The sequence below is a fragment of the Eurosta solidaginis genome, chromosome 4 (assembly GCF_040869045.1).
Source record: "Eurosta solidaginis isolate ZX-2024a chromosome 4, ASM4086904v1, whole genome shotgun sequence".
NCBI classification, from domain to species: Eukaryota; Metazoa; Arthropoda; class Insecta; order Diptera; family Tephritidae; genus Eurosta; species Eurosta solidaginis.
In genome coordinates, this window is record NC_090322.1 from 130,028,764 (window position 1) to 130,049,263 (window position 20,500).

General features: G+C 41.9%; 2 protein-coding genes across 6 annotated transcripts in view; both read right to left on the reverse strand.

Annotated features, from left to right (window-relative positions):
• The window catches only part of LOC137250331 (uncharacterized), a 316,174-nt gene that overhangs the window by 51,112 nt on the left and 244,562 nt on the right, over positions 1 to 20,500 (reverse strand). The gene's annotated exons all lie outside the window — the stretch shown is intronic.
• LOC137250327 (probable peptidoglycan muropeptide transporter SLC46) overlaps positions 3,327 to 20,500 on the reverse strand; it is a 52,015-nt gene continuing 34,841 nt past the window's right edge. For all 5 annotated transcript variants that reach the window (XM_067782933.1, XM_067782932.1, XM_067782931.1 and 2 more), the window contains exons 2-7: positions 8,928 to 9,266; positions 8,370 to 8,771; positions 8,043 to 8,311; positions 4,310 to 4,411; positions 3,867 to 4,245; positions 3,327 to 3,811 (exon numbers count right to left, since the gene is read on the reverse strand). In XM_067782933.1, coding sequence (XP_067639034.1) covers positions 3,505 to 3,811; positions 3,867 to 4,245; positions 4,310 to 4,411; positions 8,043 to 8,311; positions 8,370 to 8,771; positions 8,928 to 9,250 — 1,782 coding nt within the window. In that variant the 5' untranslated portion in view covers positions 9,251 to 9,266 and the 3' untranslated portion in view covers positions 3,327 to 3,504. The remainder of the gene's footprint in view (positions 3,812 to 3,866; positions 4,246 to 4,309; positions 4,412 to 8,042; positions 8,312 to 8,369; positions 8,772 to 8,927; positions 9,267 to 20,500) is intronic.

Consider the following 20,500-nt stretch of genomic DNA (forward strand, 5'->3'; position numbering starts at 1 on the left):
TTAGAAAAAACAATGTTTAAGTGGGCGTGGTCGTTCTCCGATTTTGATAATTTTTATTAAGCATACATATAGTAATAGTAGTAACGTTCCTGCCAAATTTCGTTATGATATCATAAACGACTGCCAAATTACAGCTTGCAAAACTTTTAAATTACCTTCTTTTAAAAGTGGGCGGTGCCACGCCCATTGTCCAAAATTTTACTAATTTTTTATTCTGCGTCATAAGCTCAACTCACCTACCAAGCTCATAGCTTTATCCGTCTTTGGTAATGAACTATCGCACTTTTTCGGTTTTTCGAAATTTTCGATATCGAAAAATTGGGCGTGGTTATAGTCCGATATTGTTCATTTTAAGTATCGATCTGAGATGAGTGCCCAGGAACCTGCATACCAAATTTCATTTGATGCCCTCGTAAAGTCACAGGCTAACATCTTTCCAAGCAGGAGACGTGATAAACTGGGAAAGTCAGAAGGACAATAGCAGGGGAAAAGGAGGGCTAAACATAGCAAGAGTTTTATCTTGTAGAAGGCCAGAAACCAATTGTCGGTAGCGGCATGCAGCAAGGTGATATACATTGTTTGCACACAAGTATGTGATACGGCCTACGTAGGTCGCGACTTTTTCTATGATAAACTAGAAAAAGCATACATCATAATTTTGCTTGCTACTTACTTGGGCTACAATAGTCGGAATGCTCAGCGTCTAAAAAGTCGATGTTGTTCTACGGTACCATATTCCAGCATTAAACGATTCACCCAGCTGCTTGGTTATCTCATAATCAAAGAACAAGATAGGAAATTGATCACGCCTGTTGCGGAAGGCACAGTAACAGTGTCCTGAATGTGCTCTATGTAAGAAGCCCTCAGACCGTCACGCTGTGGTAGTCAAGATCTCACACGCATCTTTGCAGCAGTGACCCAAGAAATGTTTGCGTGGAGAAAACGCTTATGGATCAGACTTCACTCTGTTTTCACACTTTCTCACTAGGAGCAATATTTGGCCTGACGATGCAACTAAGCAGTAGAAGCACATTTTTCACTTACTAAGTACTGCCGGAGCTGACAACATAAGGAAATAAGGATCATACCTACAGAGATACGCTGCGTACGGATTCAGTAACGTGTGGGGTATGAAAACGTTATCGTTAAAAAAAAAAATAGGGGAGATGCCTGCATAGAGAAGGAAACGTGAACTCCAACGGCGTGAAGCTCTACACATTCAAGTGCCGGCTGGTAGGTGTAAATTCTTACAAAATTCAAAGTCTTCGTCTTTCTAAGCACCAGGCCTTGCTGCGAACGCAACGTCAGCCTCGAAATCCGTAGAAAATCACCCTTGACTACACGTGCTTCTTTGAGTAGAAAATTAAAAGGTTAAGTCCTCTCTCGACTAATAAATATGACGCTCTATAAGTTTCTTTGAAATAATGGAAACTGTAGAGAGGAGATGGGACGACCCTTGGAGTACTCGAGAGAAAAGTTGTAATGGATTCCAAAGAAGTTTAACGATGAGCTGTATGAATTCACGCAGACAGGAACATAGTGCAAAAAAATTATAGCCCAAGGGCTTCGTTGGCTCTTCCAGACTATGGATATGCTTCATCACCACGGGTCCGAAAGATCATCGCAACATCCCCGTGGGAAGTTTTCGCTGTACAAGCTAAGATGTGTGCCGACCCTTTTAAATACCCTGAACCAAACTCAGTGGAATACATGCCAAGGCGAACCGACATATTGCGGAGAAATCTCGAGGAAGACTACTCGAGGTAAACTACACATAGTACATTCTGTCATGCGGACGATCCTCTAACTCCATCCAAAGTATCTGTTGGCACCGATAAGGATGAGATAAATCTGGCGCTTGTGGACTAAAATCGGATCAATTCAGAGCACTGTTTTGAGCATTCACAACAAATAGTTTGTACTTCAGGACGATAAATGAGTACGCTTTTCTCACGGCTGGGAACTTTACTGACGACCTCTACATCAGGGAAAATATCCAAGCACCAAATCTGCGTGAAGTGGACAAGCTACAGAAACCACTCTTTAGATTGATATTTACTATTACCTCACCCCTTTAATAAACGAAATAATGATTTGAGGATCTATGTCTTAAAAGTCCATTGCCAAAGGCAAAGTTATCGCTGAAGAGGATAATCTCACGAAATTTGGAGGTGTCTATTGTGGATAAAACTCTGCGGGAAATAAGGAGCCCGTATACTTGCCCTGACTCAGAGGTCTGATTCACGGATGCATCAAAACTTCATGACTGAAAAACGGATCCCGGGTATCATGGACATGAAGGTAACGAGAAGGGCGACTTCCTAGCTAATCAGGGTGCTATAGCAGTACTCTATAGTCCAGAGCCCTTTCGTGGACTGACAAAGGAAAGACTAGGGAAACTATACTTAAGAAACAAAGAAGTTCAGACAACACTGGATTGAATTCCCATGGCAAGTCAGGCCAAATTGTTTATAGTCTCAGCAACGAGACTGTCAGCCAATCCCATTAATATCAGGGGAAAGGATCTACAAACTCTCACTGGGTACTATACGGGACACAGTAGTCTTCGATATGACCTGAGTAAGTTTAATCTTTCGGACCAAAAATCTGTCCATTTTGTAGAGTGGAGCATAAGACGCCGCTTCACATTCTTTTCGAATGAAGAGCTGCCTCTTAATTCCCTTGCGATATGGAGTAAAAGCCTGAAGAGGTACTTAAATACATTAACACATTACCCCATATTTTCTACAATCCAATTTAAGAAAAGGAACTGAAGCTATTACGCCTCTTAGTCTTTTGCAATATGCCCTAGCAGCATAGAGGCTCTTTTTAAATTGAAGTGAGCCGGATATAAGGGTAATTCTTTAGTGTGGGAGACAAAGATAGATCCCACCACCTTGGTATGAGAAATTTGTAAGTCTAATGTCGCAACATACGCACAAGATCTTGGAAACTTTGCAACTCGCCTTTTGTTCGAAGTCATTTCGGGTACAAGCTTCCAAACTTAGAACTTAAGAAACAAGTTTTTTCGATCAAAGTCGAAAATTTTTTTAAGCAGGGTCTCCCGTCGGCAGTGTTTTGGCAAGCGCTTCGTGTGTATTTCTGCCATGAAAACCTTTTCTGTGAAAACTAGTCTACCTTGCAGATGCCGTTCGGAGTCGACATAAAACATGTAGGTCCCGTCCCGCCAATTTGTAGGAAAAATTTAATGGAGCACAATTATTTTTATTTTTTATTTTAATGGTTCTTGGACTTAACCCTTTCGTATGTTACGCTCTTAACATTTACCCTACATTTCTGCTGACAGTCAGTAAAGGGCAGCATACTTTATTAAACCAAATTACTTAATATATGTTATTGTGATAGTGGAATACACAGTGTTCATCTTATATAACTTAGAACCTAACAAAAAAAAATATATATATAAATGTTATATATTACAATTACATAATACATCACATACTATCCCAATAAAAGATAACTTAGAAAGACTAAAACCGTAAGTTACACCTTTGTTGGTTGACGTTGACGCAATTCTGCTTCATCAGCTACATAGGCATTATTTTCCATTCCATTTTTCTCAGTTTTCGTATGCGCCAACTCAGCCGCCGCATGTTCAGCCTGCTCAAGATTTTCGTGTATTACGTTTGTTAGAATACCATTCAGCTGTCCTTTAGCTTCACTCGCTAACGCTATCGCCTCAATTGCATTGATATTTCCATTGGCATCCTTTGGGTTTGCAGCGCCATTCAATCCAGCCTCTTTGTCCGTGCCTCGCGCGATTTGCTTGCGCTGAAAGTTGTACATCCAACTGATGGAAAAATTATATTTTATTAAATTTTAGTTTAAAAAATTTGATTACTTACAGGAATATGACCACTGCAGGTATGGTCAAGCCACCACCCAATAGGTAGAAAGCTCCAGGTAAAATTTTTAGCGTTGCCGCATATAATGTTGTGTACATGGGCGCAAAGACCATAGGCATCAGAGCTTCGGCGACACCGAATAGCGAATTAACTTTTCCCAATTCATCTTTGCATACCAGCTTGGTGGCGATCGAACGCATTGCTATGAATGCAGTACCGTTAAATATTTCTACTACAGCACCGACATACATGTGCCAAGGCACAGTGGCGAAAGCGTACACGAAACCCGACAGAATTTTGGACATGCTCGAGATGACGCCGACAAGCGCATCATCAATTTTCAATCTGTGTGACAGAATACCAACACAGAAGAGCACACCTAAGTGATGAGATTATTTATGCTATAAGATATATTTCCGAGAATGTTTTCATGAAATACTAACCAATTAGCCCCGTAAGCATCGCATAAGTCGAAAAGACGCTGAACTCCACCTCACTCCAATTGAAGCGATAACGTGTGAAGAGATATGTCACAGCCATTTCCCCTGGAATAAAGAGGATAACTTTATAAATGAGTAGATTTCTTTTAAAAAGGCAGTAATAAATTGAAGATAAACAAGTAAGTAGGGCTAAGTTCGGGTGTAACCGAACATTACATACTCAGGTGCCAAATTACAGCTTGCAAAACTTTTAAATTACCTTCTTTTAAAAGTCTGCGGTGCCACGCTCATTGTCTAAAATTTTACTAATTTTCTATTCTGCGTCATAAGGTCAACACAACCAAGTTTCATCGGTTTATCCGTCTTTGGTAATGAATTATCGCACTTTTTCGGTTTTTTGAAATTTTCGATAACGAAAAAGTGAGCATGGTTATAGTACGATTTCGTTGATTTTAAATAGCGATCTGAGATGGGTGCCCAGGAACTTACATACCATATTTCATTAAGATACCTCAAAATTTAATCAAGTTATCGTGTTTACGGACAGACGGACGGGCATGGTTAAATGAATTACTTTTTTCGCCCAAATCATTTTGATATATAGAAGTCTATATCTATCTCGATTAGTTTATGCCGTTACGGGGTACAGTTATGGGAACAATATTAATATACTCTGTGATCTTTGCTCAGCTGAGTATAAATATTGTTAAGTACTTCCTTTATATAAATGGACTAAGAGAAACGAAAAATGTCTCTTTAAACATAGACATAATCTTGTTGGACTTTGAAATTCAAATTTAGCATAACCACTGTAAAAGTTTTTATGAGGAACTAAAATAAAAAGGTAGAGCACATATTGTCGAACTTAAAAAAAAAATTTAAAGCGCGGTAACCTCAGAAGAGATTTTTGGCCGAGCTTCTCTTCCAATTTGCGTCATGCTCCTTTTTTATTTTTCCTACAAATTGGCGGGATGGGACTATACTTGTTTTATGCCGACTCCGAACGGCATATGCGAGGCAGATGAGTTTTCACTGAGAGCTTTTAATGGCAGAAATACACTCGGTGTGCTTGCCAAACACTGCCGAGGGGCGACCCCGCTTAGAAAAATTTTCTTCTAATTGAAAAACCGTATTTCTAAAATTTTGATGTTGCTTTGCCCGGGGTGTGAACCCATGGCATTAGGTGTGGTAGGCGGAGCACGCTACCATCACACCAGGGTGGTCGAACTTAAGGAGAGATTATATCAAAAGTTTATTTATCCTCCTCTCCTGCTTCCTTAATTAGGAAAACTTTCTGCGTCGGAGCTTTCGGTGCAGATCTTTTGGGTTTTTATTCTTCTGCATTATATTCATATATGAGTAGAGCAGAGTAGAGTTGTCATCAGGGACATCTCTTGAATACTTCAAGGATCATCCCATCACTCTCTACAGTGTTCATGATTCGGAGCCATACATCAGGACAATAATGGTAAGAGACCCATCAAGTATAATTTTTGTTCATCGAAGGACTTTATTTTCAATTGGCTACACAATCCTGATTAGCACTTGCTGGCAAAAACGATCCTCCGCTGAATTTCTTCGCTAGCATGATTTTCGCGATAGCTCATGTGCACAGATAAACTAAATCCTTTATAGATCTGTTGCTAGAATTATCTTCCTTAATTTTAAGTTATGGAAATCGCACATTAGGCAGTCCCTTTTTCTGAAACTTAATTTGTTTTCAAATGGCTCTGTGAGCGTCTTCGCAAAATCACATAAGCCTTGGCGCTTTCATTGCTTTAAAGCGGCCAAAGCGTTTTTGTAAGTGCGCCCTACTCTGAGGGCTTCGGAAGTAGTAAATTACTGGGCCTGAAATGCCACGGACAAAGTCCAATCAGTTCGCTGGCTTAGAGCTTCAGTATTGCGCCCAATACTCTAGATCAGAAGTTTGCATTTTAAAGCACAATTGTGCTCTTATTTCGAATCCAAAATTGCAATCACTTTCAATTTTTGGAGACCCATGCTCTAAATAGAACCTTATATCCGATGTTAAATAAGCGTGATTTGCGGATCGCCTTTCTTGTGGAGAGGGAAAAGAAAGCTTAAATTTAGAACTCGAGGAACGCTCTTTACCAGCTCTTCACCTGCTGTCTTAAATAACTAGATGTGTTTGATTGATTGATTGACTAGCGATAGAAACACCCACCAGGCTTTTGAGAGTTGACATCGATATTGAAGTTACTTTGATCCGATAGGTTCCGGGAACTAGCACCATTAAGGTATTAGCCCGACCATCGCAGGGGCGGTTTGATATGAACACGTTGACAATTCTAGATCTCCTACATCCCAGCTCCCCTTTCTTCCCACCCATCGTTACGCGAGGAGCTCGTGAACAACCCTTTGCATCCCAGTTTGGCGTGTAGTCTGTCGCTTTGCTTTGTCATCGCCTTACTATTCTCACCTGGTCATTTTTGTTGTTGTTGCCTGGCCTGATGCAGATCGGGTACGTTCCGGTAGCAAGCACCATTAAGGTACTAGCCCGACCATATTAGGAACGGCCACATTAAACCTTCTAGGCCGTCCCGGCCTCCCACCCACTAGATCCATTAGGAACTTGGAGTCGCCAGAGCCTCGGCTGTTAAAGAAACACGATTCGCCACGGGTAGGTGATATTGTCAGTTTAGTTGGATAAGCTATATATTGCGCTGGCAATCCATTGAAAGGGTTGCGCTATACAGCCGCTTAAATAAATTTGGTACTTAAGTCGCCTATTACGACAGGCATACCAACCGCGGGTATATTCTAGGCCCCCTAATCCGCTGAGGGTACCTCGGCATTGTCGGATGGCGTTACGTGTACTCCATCATTATTGTTCTTCCGGTCACGAAAACTTCCCATATATCGAACGGTGCTTCCGCCGTACTAAAAATGAGCTTATAGGCAGCGTTCTTTTACTCCGAAGCAGCGTGACATTACTTGTCGTATCAGATACCTATGGTTTCCACAGCGACGGTACGTGGTGAGTGATAAAAGTGAATTACATAGGCAGGTCGAGAATTGCTTTCAGTGAGCAAGTGTAAGAGTGAGCAAATAAAGGGACACAGCCAAGTAGCTTGGTGTATCTTTTTATACTGAAACCTGGAGCGAAACCCGTCATTTCTTACCATAACGTTAAGTTCGATGAGCATGATTTTCACATCATGACGGGAGCAACAAGGTATATGATGGTATATGATTTCTAGTTTCGCATTGAAAGACTTTTTAACCAAGTCGGACGGAAAAAGTGTTCCTAAAACAAAAGTAGTTTCGCTAATAAGACCGAATTTTTAGCGGCGGACCCCTCCGAAGACAAAGGAGTCTATTCATCCTAGTAGTCTTAAATAAATATTTCAAACGCGGTACATGGTGATAATAAATACAATCTATGTTGGGGCAACATCAAAATTTTAGAAATACGGTTTTTCAATTAGAAGACAATTTTTCTAAGCGGGGTCGCCCCTCGGCAGTGTTTGGCAAGCGCTCCGGGTGTATTTCTGCCATGAAAAGCTCTCAGTGAAAACTCATCTGCCTTGCAGATGCCGTTCGGAGTCGGCATAAAACATGTAGGTCCCAACGGCCAATTTGTAGGGAAAATCAAGAGGATCACGACGCAAATTGGAAGAGAAGCTCGGCCTTAGATCTCTTCGGAGGTTATCGCGCCTTACATTTATTTCTTTATTTTTTATTTATGTTGGGGGTACAAATGTATTTTTCTTACCATGCATGGGTCCAATTACAACGCTCACAACGATCATTAACATTATTACACGCTTACGCCTTTGATTTTCGCCTTTCTGAAATGCCACTCGGAACGTCTCCACTACATGCTCCTTATCGAAGAAGTCTGCTAATAAACTTTTGCGTTCTGAATTCGGTACAGTCTTTTCTGGCTTGGAACGTGGTTCACTCAAGAAGAACAAACCATAAAGAAATGAGAACAAATAGAGACTTGCTGAGATAGAGAAAACGCCGTAAAAACCAATTTGCCTGAAGCGAAAAAAGAATTAGAAATTTTTCTTTTGAAGATCTTAGCCCGATCACCCACTTCAACAGTACTCCACTGAAAGCCATTCCGATTGGCACGCCTACCGAAAAACATACATTCAATATGCCAATTCGTAAGGTCCGCTCTTCTTCCGTAGTTATATCAGCTATGTAACTAAAAACGCCCATAAGCATGGTAAACCAGCCTCCGCTAAGTGAGGGAAATATCGCTTCTGTTAGGGCGGCCACTTCCATTGGCGTCCGCTCGAAGTAAACACAGAGTATTAGACCAACAGTGCCCAGAAATTCCCCAATGATTGGTATGAGTATGCAAGGTTTTCGCCGGTGATGACGATCACTCCACGAACCCCAAAAAAGAATGAGTAGACATGGGAAAAGCGATTGTATCACAGTTTTCCAAGCGGCCATGCGAGCAACCATTGTCTGGACGGTTTCCTCTTCTCTGCGAATTTTATAATGAGTAAAATAAGTATGTGAAAAATAAGCATAAACATAAACATAAGCAATAAACATAAATATAAACATAAACATAAACAAACATAAACATAAACATAAACATAAGCATATATGCAAACTAAACACAACAACTTTAACTTACAGCGTGTAGTTTGCAGTATCTCTTCGTGTCAACGCATCGCAAACAACCTCGCCATAATCCATGTTCACACGGCACGCCTTTTCTAAATTCAAATTTTGTGTTGCCAATCCCGATAATACACTGGGCATAATGTACGCGGCCAAAATAGGTTCAACTGTAATATTGTTAATGACCTTTTGCAGCTTATCTCGCCAGCTCAGCGTCGGTTTTGTTTGCGCATTTGCATTTGCTTCAATATTTTTAACCGAAATAGGCGTTATAGTTGCTACGACCATATTTGTCGCAGGGGCTGTCCCAGTTCCATCGACAGCACTGTGCCCCATTTTGGATGGTTATATGCTGAAAGAATATAGAATGGAATGTTTAATTGAATTTATTTAAAATTTCAATGCTTCTTAGAGTAAGGTAGAAGTTATAGGAAATACTCTAGGTACTTAAAAAGTTGTAGACATTATACATTCTTGTTTGGCTGTGAAGTTTTCGAAAAAAAACCGACCCTGCGATAGCTGCGGAAACAAAGATTTTAATTCAGCATAACTCGGGTTATTTCAAACATTTTTGATGCTTGTTGAAAATTGTTTTCCTGAAACCACCTAATGTACATATATACATATATAACCGTACATATGTATTAGTGCGTTTTATACCTAACCTCTGCATTGGTCATTGCGCCATTAAAGCGTTCACACTTGCAGTTTGAATTCATAATTTACCATTATTCGGCATAAATGTTGCAATTCATGGCTCTTTTGATCTTCTGCCCAAATGTTTTCACTTTGGATTGTACAATACACAGAATTTATACCCTGCAGTCGAAGCAACTAGTATTTAAAGGTACGCCAACTAGTCAGTGAACTATTTTCATGGCGACTCGAGCAGTGCTGCGGAAGCATTAAAATTATTATAAAAATCTCGACTCAGCTTGCATCGAAATCATCGCCCATGCTTTATTCTTTACAACAAGGAAATTTCCTTCATTATTAGAACGCTTAGTTTAAAAATTTATTTGGATTTAAATCCCATTTGCTATGCTTTAAGAAAATTTAATATTTAGGTATAAAATAGGGATGGCCAAGAAGGTTTAATGTGGTCATATTAATTATTCCCGAGATGGTGGGGCTAGTAACTTTATGGTGCTTTGTTACCGGAACGTACCGGATTTGTATCCGGCAGAGGACCATCAACATCGATAACACTCCTCAAAACCTTCGGGGAGTGTCTTTATCGTTAATATAACAACAACAACCGAAAAAGTACGTGTCTCTCTATTCAAAATGTGTTTATAAATTTTTGTAGCAATTCTGTTCCTAATTGGGTAGTAAGATAATGTTTCCAAGTTTTCTCCGCCCACTGTTTAAACCTTGTAATTATAATTACTTATGCCTATTCCGGACTAGTTATACTTTCTGATGATTGCCTTAGTGTTTTACTCAGGGATGCACCTTAACGTTAAGCTAATCGCTTATCAAAAAATTTCCACCGTTTCCGTTGAAACACTTCGAAATATTATCGATAAAGAAATTGTCAATATAAATTGTATCTCGTTTTTAACCGAAACGAAAAGCTTTCGTTAACGTTAAAAACGTTAACAAAAACGTGATACTTTAGGTTTGAATTGTGCTGGCAAGGCTATAGCCATGACGAAGCCGTAAGGTGGTAACAGCGAGCGGTCATACACACAAACTCCATGTAATTTGTTTGTGTAATTCGTTGGTGGTAATGTCAAAAATACTCTGAGAAATGTTCGTACTGTCAAAATTCATGATAAAAGTTGCAATCAGCTTGGCTAATACTTTTACCTTTAATGACTCTGCCATCAATCAGCTTTGCCAGCATAGTTTGAAATTAATAATCAACATAAACGATTTGAATTCGTTTTGATATGGCAGAAAACGAGACGAAATCATTTCGTTAATTTGACGTTTTTAACGTTAATAAACGAAACGAAATGACTTTGTTTCGTTTATTAACGTTAATTATCGTAACGAAATGATATCGGTTCGTTGGTTAAGCATGCCTGGTTTTACTGCAGATCTTTACAACATGTTATAACATTATATTATTAATTTGCACTTTAACCTTTGAACCGTACTTGAACATTATTGTTGGTACGGCGCTGTGTGGCGCCCGGCTAATGTTGCATGATAGGGCAAACTTTAGGCCAAAAGTACCAGGTTAAAAGTTGATTTTTGTTGAGTTATGAAATCTTGTTCTACATATGCTTTAGAAAAATGTTTGAAAAGATGTCGATAGGCTTAAAGCAGCATTGAAGTATTGCCCTCTGACTCTGTAACGTAGGTCGGTATATATTTGAAGGGCTTGAGTGGGAAGAAAAATTCCCTGCTGCAACTGATGTCAAGCCCATCAATGCAAAGGACAAGAAATATTTTTCAACATACTTCAGCACATCACATTGAACCTGACCAACAACAGAATATTAGTTAATACAATTGAGTTCTTTATTCCAACGCTTAATAAATTTGAACGTTCCTTTAGCTCTATTGACATAACTTCTCAGATATATATTGAGTATATCACGGTAACATTAGATCATTCTGAATGACTTATACGCTTAGTTGTGCACAAAAGTGAAAATAATATGGATGTATATAAAAATGCATACCAATAAAAAATATTGAATGTACAAATACTTAATTATATAGTTAAGTAGTAATTTCTACAGTAATGAATTTTTTTATGTAAATAGTCAGCCGGCCGCTTTGTTCTCATTGTTGTTCGTAATTTGTATTATTTTCAATTAGTTCTAGTACTAATCTTGCCGTTTTTGTTATTACTATCCTATAGAGGTTGTTGTTGTTGTTGTAGGTCATTGTTACGAGCACCGGCATTGTGTCGCATCGTACTTTAACGAATTAAGTTCATATCTATTTACTATATATAGCACTATAAAATTGCATACATTCAAAGATTTAATAGAAGATATACATGACAGCTTCACCTAGTGAGGAAAAACAGATAAGGAGATTGTTAGGGCTCGATTTAATACCGCATTCGCATTTCGAATTATGTTAAAATTTCAGAATCGTTCTATTTCCAAACTGTGTGCGTTGCAATTCCGCTATTTTCCATTCCAAGTTCGCAACGAATTTCAAAGTATCAGCAAGTGAAAGCTTCCGATATTTCAGAAAATGCAGTTCACACATTGATAACTGGCGCCAAACACCATGGGAATTGAACTAGTTTTCCATCTGGCCCATCCAGCGGAGTGGGAGTCTCCCTCTTCCTCTGCTTCCATAGGCGAGGTTAGGTTAGGTTGAACTGGCCGGTCCATAAGGACCTCACATAGACTGAATGGGTCCGTAGTGTTACCAGAAGTTCGTTTTAACGACCAAACTGAGAAACCCTATCAAAACCCAGGACCTATGTTATAAAATAACTCCGTCCTCTTGGCGAATACTAGAAGCTTCCTAGGACTTAAGCCACTTGCTGCTTCTAGATCTTACAGCTGTGTCACTCCTAATAGCTGGAGTCTTAGCCTGGCAAGTGCAGGGCACGAGCACAAAACGTGCTCGATCTTTTCCTCCTCAACCCACACTTCCTACATCTGCTATCACTGACCAAGCCTAATTTAAAGGCATGTGAGGCCAGAAGGCAGTATAGTGTCCAGTCAGAATACCCGTCATGAGTCTACAGTCCTTATTTTTTAATAATAGAAGCAACTTTGTTAGTCTAAGGTTGTAAGACCTACACATAATCTTCGACACTTACAGCCCCGCGCGTGAACCCACGCCTTTCCCGCTTGGTCGGTCATGTGCACCTCTCGCCTTCGCTCAATTTCGCCAAGTCTAATTGGGACGTCTACGGAGCAAGCTTCAAGGGATGCGCCCTTTTTAGCTAATTCATCCGCTCTTTCATTCCCATCTATTCCCATATGCCCTGGGACCCAATAAAGATGTATGCTTCTCCCTGTCCCGGTTATCTACGGGACTGCATACACTCTAACACGCATTTAGATGCTGTGCTATGCGAGATTATTGCCTTAATTACTGCTTGACTGTCAAAAAAAAAGTTAACACGGTTGCAGCTTAAGCTATTCTCTTCCAGGGTTTCTACTGCTTTGGTTACGGCTAATACTTCCGCTTGGAGAACGCTACAGTAATCCGGCAGACTGTAGGATCTGCTTATTTCCGGATCAGCACAGTATACCGCAGACCCTACTCCTTCCACTACTTTGGAATCATCTGTGTACACATTTATCGCCTCGTCCACCATTTTCGCACCCTTTCGCCAACCGTCCACCTCTATTGTGGCCTTAAGATCTCCCTGGAAGCACAGATAGGGAATCAGGTAGTCTGTCCGTCTTGTGATTGATGACGCTATACTACTATGGCCATATGGTCGGCGCTCAAGCTGCCCCGAGGCACCAAGCCTGGTTGCGGTTGTTAATGCTATGTTCTTTGCTACCAGGTCTACAGGTGGAATGTGCAGAATGGCATACAGTGCAGCCATCGGGGTTGTTTTCAGGGCTCCCGTAATGCTAAGCATCGATAGTCTGCATACCCCCTCAAATTTTTTGAGGTATGTTGTTTTTTGTGTGGCTTTCCACCAAACAATAACTCCATAGTATAGAATAGGGCTTACAATGGCTGCAAAAGCCCAATGAGAAAGAGAGCGCGATAAGCCCCACGTACACCCCAGCATTCTTTTACATGCATATAGTGCCTCTGGGGCCTTATTGATCCTCTCCTCCACGTTGAGCTTCCATGACAGCTTACTGTCTAGGATGATTCCTAGATATTTTGTGCAAGGTTTCTCCTGTAAGGTCAACCCTCCTAACTTAGGCCTGGCCCAATTTGGGACCTCGTACCTCTTTGTAAACAAGACCATATCTGTTCCCCACTGACTTTCAACCCGACATTAGGAATATCCCGAAGCGCCCGATCCATCAAAGAACTAATCGTTGGAAGGCACTTCCACTTATGACAATTGCAACGTCATCTGCGTAAGCCGTAAGTCTTACGGGTCCCTCATCGAATCGCCTGAGCAGTTGGTTGATGACCAGCGTCCACAGCAGAGGTGATAGCACCCCACCCTGCGGCGTGACCCTGTCCACTGATTTCGTGGCCTCGTATAATCCCCATTATGACGTAATCTTTCTGCAATTTAACATGCAGCCGATCCATCAGATTAAGGAAGGATGTACTTTACTGTAATTAAGACCATCCATAATTACCCATTTTGAAACATTATTGAAAGCCCCGGCAATGTCCAAGAAGACTCCCAGAGCATACTCCTTATATTTTAGGGATTTCTCTATGCTTATTACCCCACCCTACGCAATGCGGTGTCTACCGACTTGCCTTTGGTGTACGCATGCTGTGTTGTGGAGAGCAGCTTTTCATCCAAGTTGGACTTTATGTACACATCTATCAGCCTCTCAAAGGTTTTGAGCAGAAATGATGTTAAGCTAATGGGTCTGTAGTCTTTGGGATACACGTGACCGATCTTCCCCGCCTTTAGTAGGAAAGCTACAGGAGCAGTTCTCAAAGAGTGCGATACATGATTCAGCCTTATGCACCCATCGAATATTATTTTAATCAATTCCACAACCGCCATACTTGAAACTTGTAGCATGGCCGGGAATATACCGCCTGGGCCCGGCGATTTAAACTTAGAAAATGTTTTCACTGCCCATTCTATCTTGGTATCGGTCACCAAGCCTGGCACTACTAGCTCCGTGTTCGAAGTGTGAGTGATGCCTGCTGGCTCTTCTAAACCATATCCCGATGGGAAATGTGTGTCGAGAAGCACTTCAAGGGATTCCTCACTATTACGTGACCATTCCCGGTCCTCTTTCTTTATTAGTCATTGGACTATGTTTCCCCCTGCTAGGATTTTTTTCAACCGTTCTGTTTCGCTGGAGCACTCTATGTCCGTACAGAAACTTTTCCATGACTTTCTCTTCGCCCTGGTAATTTCATGCTTGTAGATCCTCAGTAGATCCCTGTACTCGTCCCAACACGCTTAGCTTTCCGTGGTCTTTGCGAGCTAAACATTTCTTTTACCTGTCTTCTTAGAAGACTCAGCTCATTGCTCCACAATGGCGGCTTTGCTTTTCCTCTTAATCTTCTTAGAGGGCAAGCTTTGTTATACGCAGGCATAAGCGTCCTTGTTAGGAATTCATTCGACTCCTCCAGTTCCTCCACATTGGCAACCTTTTTGGGTTGTCCCAGTTTTGTTTCTACATGTTTCTGGAATTTAGTCCAGTTCGTTGACCTAGGGTTTCTAAAGGTTCCTCCTTTCTCTACCCTCTTTAGAGGGAAGCTGAAGCTGATATACGCATGGTCGGAGAAGGATGGTCTATCAAGACCCATCCAATCATACCTTGATATATCACGCTCGGAGCTCAATGTAATATCCAGAACATTGCTGGATGTTAGACTAATGTATGTAGGAACATTTCCCCTGTTGGCTATCTGCAAATTGGTTTGCAGGATGTAACAAAATATAGATTCACCTCTCTCGTTCGTATCTACTCCTCCCCATGCATTGTGGTGCGCATTTGCATCTGCACCTATGACCAACCGCCCTTTGCGCCCTTCCACATGTACTGGCCTTCTGCACTCCATCCGTGGAACCTCCGCAGCATGGGCCATGTCGCAGGACGCCAGGATAAATGCCTGCTTATTCTTTTGCTCAACGGCCACCGCTACGAGGTCCTCAGATGTGTAATTAGGCAGCATATATGAATGCAGCTGTCTCCTTACAATTACTACATCTCGCACCCGTCCTTCCGTTTGCACGTAGTAAACGCCAAACCCGTGCGCGCTAAGTCGAGAAACCTTTCCTACCGATGAGAGCCACGGCTCCTGGATTAGCGCCACATCAAACGAACCCTCCTCAAGGGTTAGGAGGAGTTCACTCGACGCCACTTTACTGTGTTGGAGGTTTATCTGTAGGACTCGCAGCACCATTGGCCTGTTTGTCTCCCTCCAGCACCTTCGTCGTGACGGCGTCGTCCTCCCCTTGCCCTTTTGGTTTAGAGTATTCGAGGCCCCTTCAGCCTCTCGTGACTGTTGTGCCGGGTGTTCCTCTGTACGAGTCACAGCACCATTTGGCGTTTGGTCCTCTTCTAACACCTTCGTGGTAACGGCTGGGACCTCCACCGGTCTTTTTTCCCTTAGGCTTTTTAAGTCCTTTTCGACTTTCCCCACCTCTAACGTGCTAGGGTTTTTATCCTCGGGACTTCTGTTCCTGAGTCGCATGTAAATTTTGCCAGTGCCAAAGGACATTTTACCAAGCTGCGTGTACAAAATATCCTCCGCCTGCTTGTTTATTTGGAAGACGTAGAACTGACCATCCTCGGTAGGCCGAGATACAGTAAGAACCTTCCAATCCTATGTCGGTATGTTCGGATTCTGATTCTGCAGAAGTCGCAGTGTATCCTCCGACTTCATCACGCATGGTATCCATACCTTAACTTTTGGTACCGTGGGGATTTGCGCTTTATCCACCACCTCAAACCGCGCGTTCGTGCCTTGCCTTTGGAGGTTTGGAACCACTTCATCCAGCCACCGCAAGCTCGCGATGTTGTCGCACGCTATCATCTTCACACCATTATACCATGCACACGAATCAAAGGTTGGAAGGGACTTACTTGGTTGTCCCCACATCATCTTAAGAATTAGGCTAATAAGCTCCCATTCCACAGATCTCCACCTTTCAGTAGTCATTTGTCCGAAAGGACTGCTACGATTAACCAGCGCCACAGTCAGTGACTGCTTTGCCACATCACTCATCTTCTCGGGAAAAGCCGGAGTCTTAGTGTTATCTCCCTTTGGCACCTCCGAGAAAGCCGGAGTCTTAGCGTTAACTCACTTTAGCATCTCCGAGAAAGCCGGAGTCTTATCGTTATCTCCCTTTGGCTTATCTCCTACTTCCGTAGTTGGAACTTCTCTCTGACTCGCAGCTTTCGGGGTAGTTGCTACCTCGCTATTGGGGTCCATCTGTCTTACAGCTTTGGGCCTACTTGTCTTGTCTATGCGACTGCCCTGCCTCGCGGCTCTAGGACTGGGTCCTTTCTGCTTTTTGAAAGCAGGCTTTTCGCCTTTCGCCGAACGTTGCCTCTTCATTCTACCATTCGACGCTTCTTCCTCCTCCTAGCGGTTGCAGCACCGAGGGTTTCTCGCAGCAAATCTTTTGAACGAAATCTACCGCCTCATGGGCCCATTCCAAGCGCTCGATCTCCATTTCTGTTGGGTCGACCACTGCTCCCAAGCATTGTACAATTCTTAGTGATGCACGGTACTGCGAGAGAGCTCTTTTACTTCCTCTGTTCCGTACCCTTCTCCAACCTTCTACTCCGTTTTCATTTGTGTGCTTCTCCAACACGAAGTTCATTGAATCAGCACTACTCTCGCTACCCGAGTCCGACGCATCGCTTAATTCGTATTTGTCGTCATTGGATTGCGACTCAGTCCTCCTCTTTACATCGTCCTTATTACAATCGGGTAATGAGTCGTTCATCTTGGTCGTACGACCACCTGCCCGACAAGGCGGACTCAGCGGTCCAGTATTATATACGGGGAAAGAACCGTCCGCCACAGCAGCGCCCCTTACTGTGGTAAGGCCATAAATACTTCCCGAGGTGGCCCGGTATCGGGAAGGCTCCCTTTGAATACAACCGAATTTATCCCCTGGCTGCAAATCGTCCAATAGCCACGGTCTGCATAACACTCTGGATTAGGGGGTTCCGATAAAAATACTTTCTCAGCCGTAGCATTGTCTTTGATTCGCATTACATGGCCTAGCCAGCGTAGCCGCTGTGTTTTAAATGGCTGGACTTTGTTGATGTCTGCGTAAAGCTAGTAAATCCTCTTCGGTACTCGCCGTCATCAAGGCGTAGATCTACGGATCTCTCGAAGAACTTTTCTCTCGAACACTCCCAGAATCGCTTCGTCTGATGTTATCATGATCCATGCTTCTGCACCAAATAGCAGGGCGTGTATGATAAGTGACATGTAGAGCATTATTTTCGTTTGACGAAAGAGGGCTTTACTTTTCAATTGCCTATCTAGTCCAAAGTAGCATATATTGGCAAGAGTGACTATTCGCTGGATTTCAAAACTGATATTGTTATCAGTGTTAGTTAATGCAGGTTACCAAACAAAATAAATTTTTCATTATTTCGAAATTATGATTGCCAACAAGGGCGTAGCTGCCAAGGCGCTTGAGGACAGCAGGTACTTCGTTTTGTTCTCATTCATGATCAAACATATCGCTTCTGCTTTTTTCGAGTTCGAAGTAAGCATAACCTCCGGCGCGGGAGTTCAGGACGATTGCACGCTTTTATAGAATGTTGTTCACTTAGTTTCGAACGGCTCGGAGAGGTCTTTCCAAATTCTGACTGAGCTTATGGTGTTACTTAACGTCATTTTCCACAGCCATATAAGTTTTGCGGGAAAACCGAATTTAGACAGAGTGCTGCCGTAGGCGGCTTTAAAATCGACGGCAATTCTTTTGTAGCGATTTTTTTCCAAGATTTGGTGCTAGTTCAAATTTGGTCGATGGAAGATTTAACAGGTCTGAAATCAGGCGGCTCACGGTGGACTTCAATCTATCGCACAATACGCTTGACAGGACCTTAAAGGCCTTAGAAGGCCGATTTCGCGATAGTAGGCGCAGTTTGCAGAATCAACCTTGACGTGTACTGGACAAAAGAGAATTAGATTCCAATCGTCCGGCAAGCACTCGTCCAACCATACTTTGCAAAGAAGCTGATGCATGCGACTGCTGAATGAAATATCACCCTATATAAGCTGCCGTCTGAGATAGGGCCGATTTGTAAAGATGATTTAAAGTACGAGTAGCAGATCGCTAATTGAAGTAGAGGTATATCACGCATGAAGTATGTATATCACTTTTCATCTTGCTTTGACATTCGCACACACATATGTACATAGGTCAAGCAAATAAAAAGCATTTTGTCTATATATTAAATATTTCTATCAAAGTGGACTTGTGGGTGAGTAAGTTTAAACTAGAGATATGCGCCGCCGATAAACGCCGCCGCCGCCACCGATTTGGTCGTTTTTCGCACGCCGCCACCGAATGTCAAAAATGTCGGCGCGGCGGCGGCGGTGTCCGGCGCGTTTCTATATTTTCTACTCGTTTAAGACTGTTTAGGCCATTTATTGTTCGTGTCGAAAATTGGTCGCATATGATCGAAAGTGGCATCAACGGATGCGCATCACTGCCAGTTATAAGAAACTAATTGCGAAATTTAACTCTTTATGACTGTTCAAAAGTTATTTAAAAAAACAGGCGCTTTCGATGTCATCGGACTTTGCATTACCCAATTCACCAAGTTATTAAAACAAAACACCAAACAAAAGTTATATAACAAATTTATATGCTCACTTTGCATATTTTTTTTTTTCAAAAAATTAATAATGAACAATGAATTCAAGTAAAATTACCCAAGGCAAGCATGTTTTCAAATTGTCATCAAGTCGTTAAAAAAAAGCAAATTACGCAAAAAAAGGTGCTGATTATTAAAAAAAAATGTACATTGCGATCGGCTGAAAGAATAAGCGAAATCAGAAATGCAAAATCCTTTAGTAGGTTCTAGGGGCATAAACACTCCTTTGAAATGATTCTTACCTCATACTTAAGTCGAGGATATATGTACGTATGGGAAGGGTTTGAAAAATCACTTGGTCTTACATTCAAACATCTGTTGTTTATTTATGAAACTATACAATAGCGTCGGAAATATAAATTTTGATTTCCACACTTCATCCTTCAAGACCCAAGTATCTCGGTTTGACATTTCTTAAAGTTCATTCTAAAATATCGTTTTGATTTAAGGAAACTATTGAAATGAATATTGTGACCACAAGCGTATGCAAACTTTGGTCTACATTTTAAAAATTTTATCCAGGGTCTTTGTAAAATTTTAATTATGTAGATGCGCCGAGGATTATAGGATTTTCACCCATTACGCAATGACATCTACTTAGACTGCTTATGATTTCGAGGGCGGCATCCTTGGCCCTCATTCCCCAACGTTTCAAGGAGTTTCTCTGGTGTAGCTCGGCAGCATAGCGTGACAAAAGCATCCATTGGAAAGTCTTCGGAGCTACACCTAGAGCTTCTTGGAAAGTTCCGTCGACGAAGGTATGAGTTCGAAGTCGCAGTCCTATAGCTTCTGTGCTGGCATATGGTGTGAAGGTCAGGAGGCTCGGTAGCGACTGGTGGTCGGGATTGCTACTGTTCGCACATCGGAAATTGTAGCTCTTAATCATCGGGGATTGTAGCTCGAAAAAATAGGATGCGCCCTGTGCGACGAGAGTCATGAGTATTAATAGACCATTAATAGCAACCGTAAGTCGCATTTGTGCGTGACCGCCAAGAAGCCACAAATGATTTAAAGAAATTGTGTGTGCGCGACGATTATTAGGAGTTAATCCCACGCTTTGCATGAGGTATACAGACAAAAGCAGACGTTGCAGTACCAATTCCAAATCCATCCGCAAGGAGCTACTCCTGAGAATTTTCGAACGATCTGCGAGATTTTGAGGATCTTTCCGAAATGGCCAAGACATTGATTT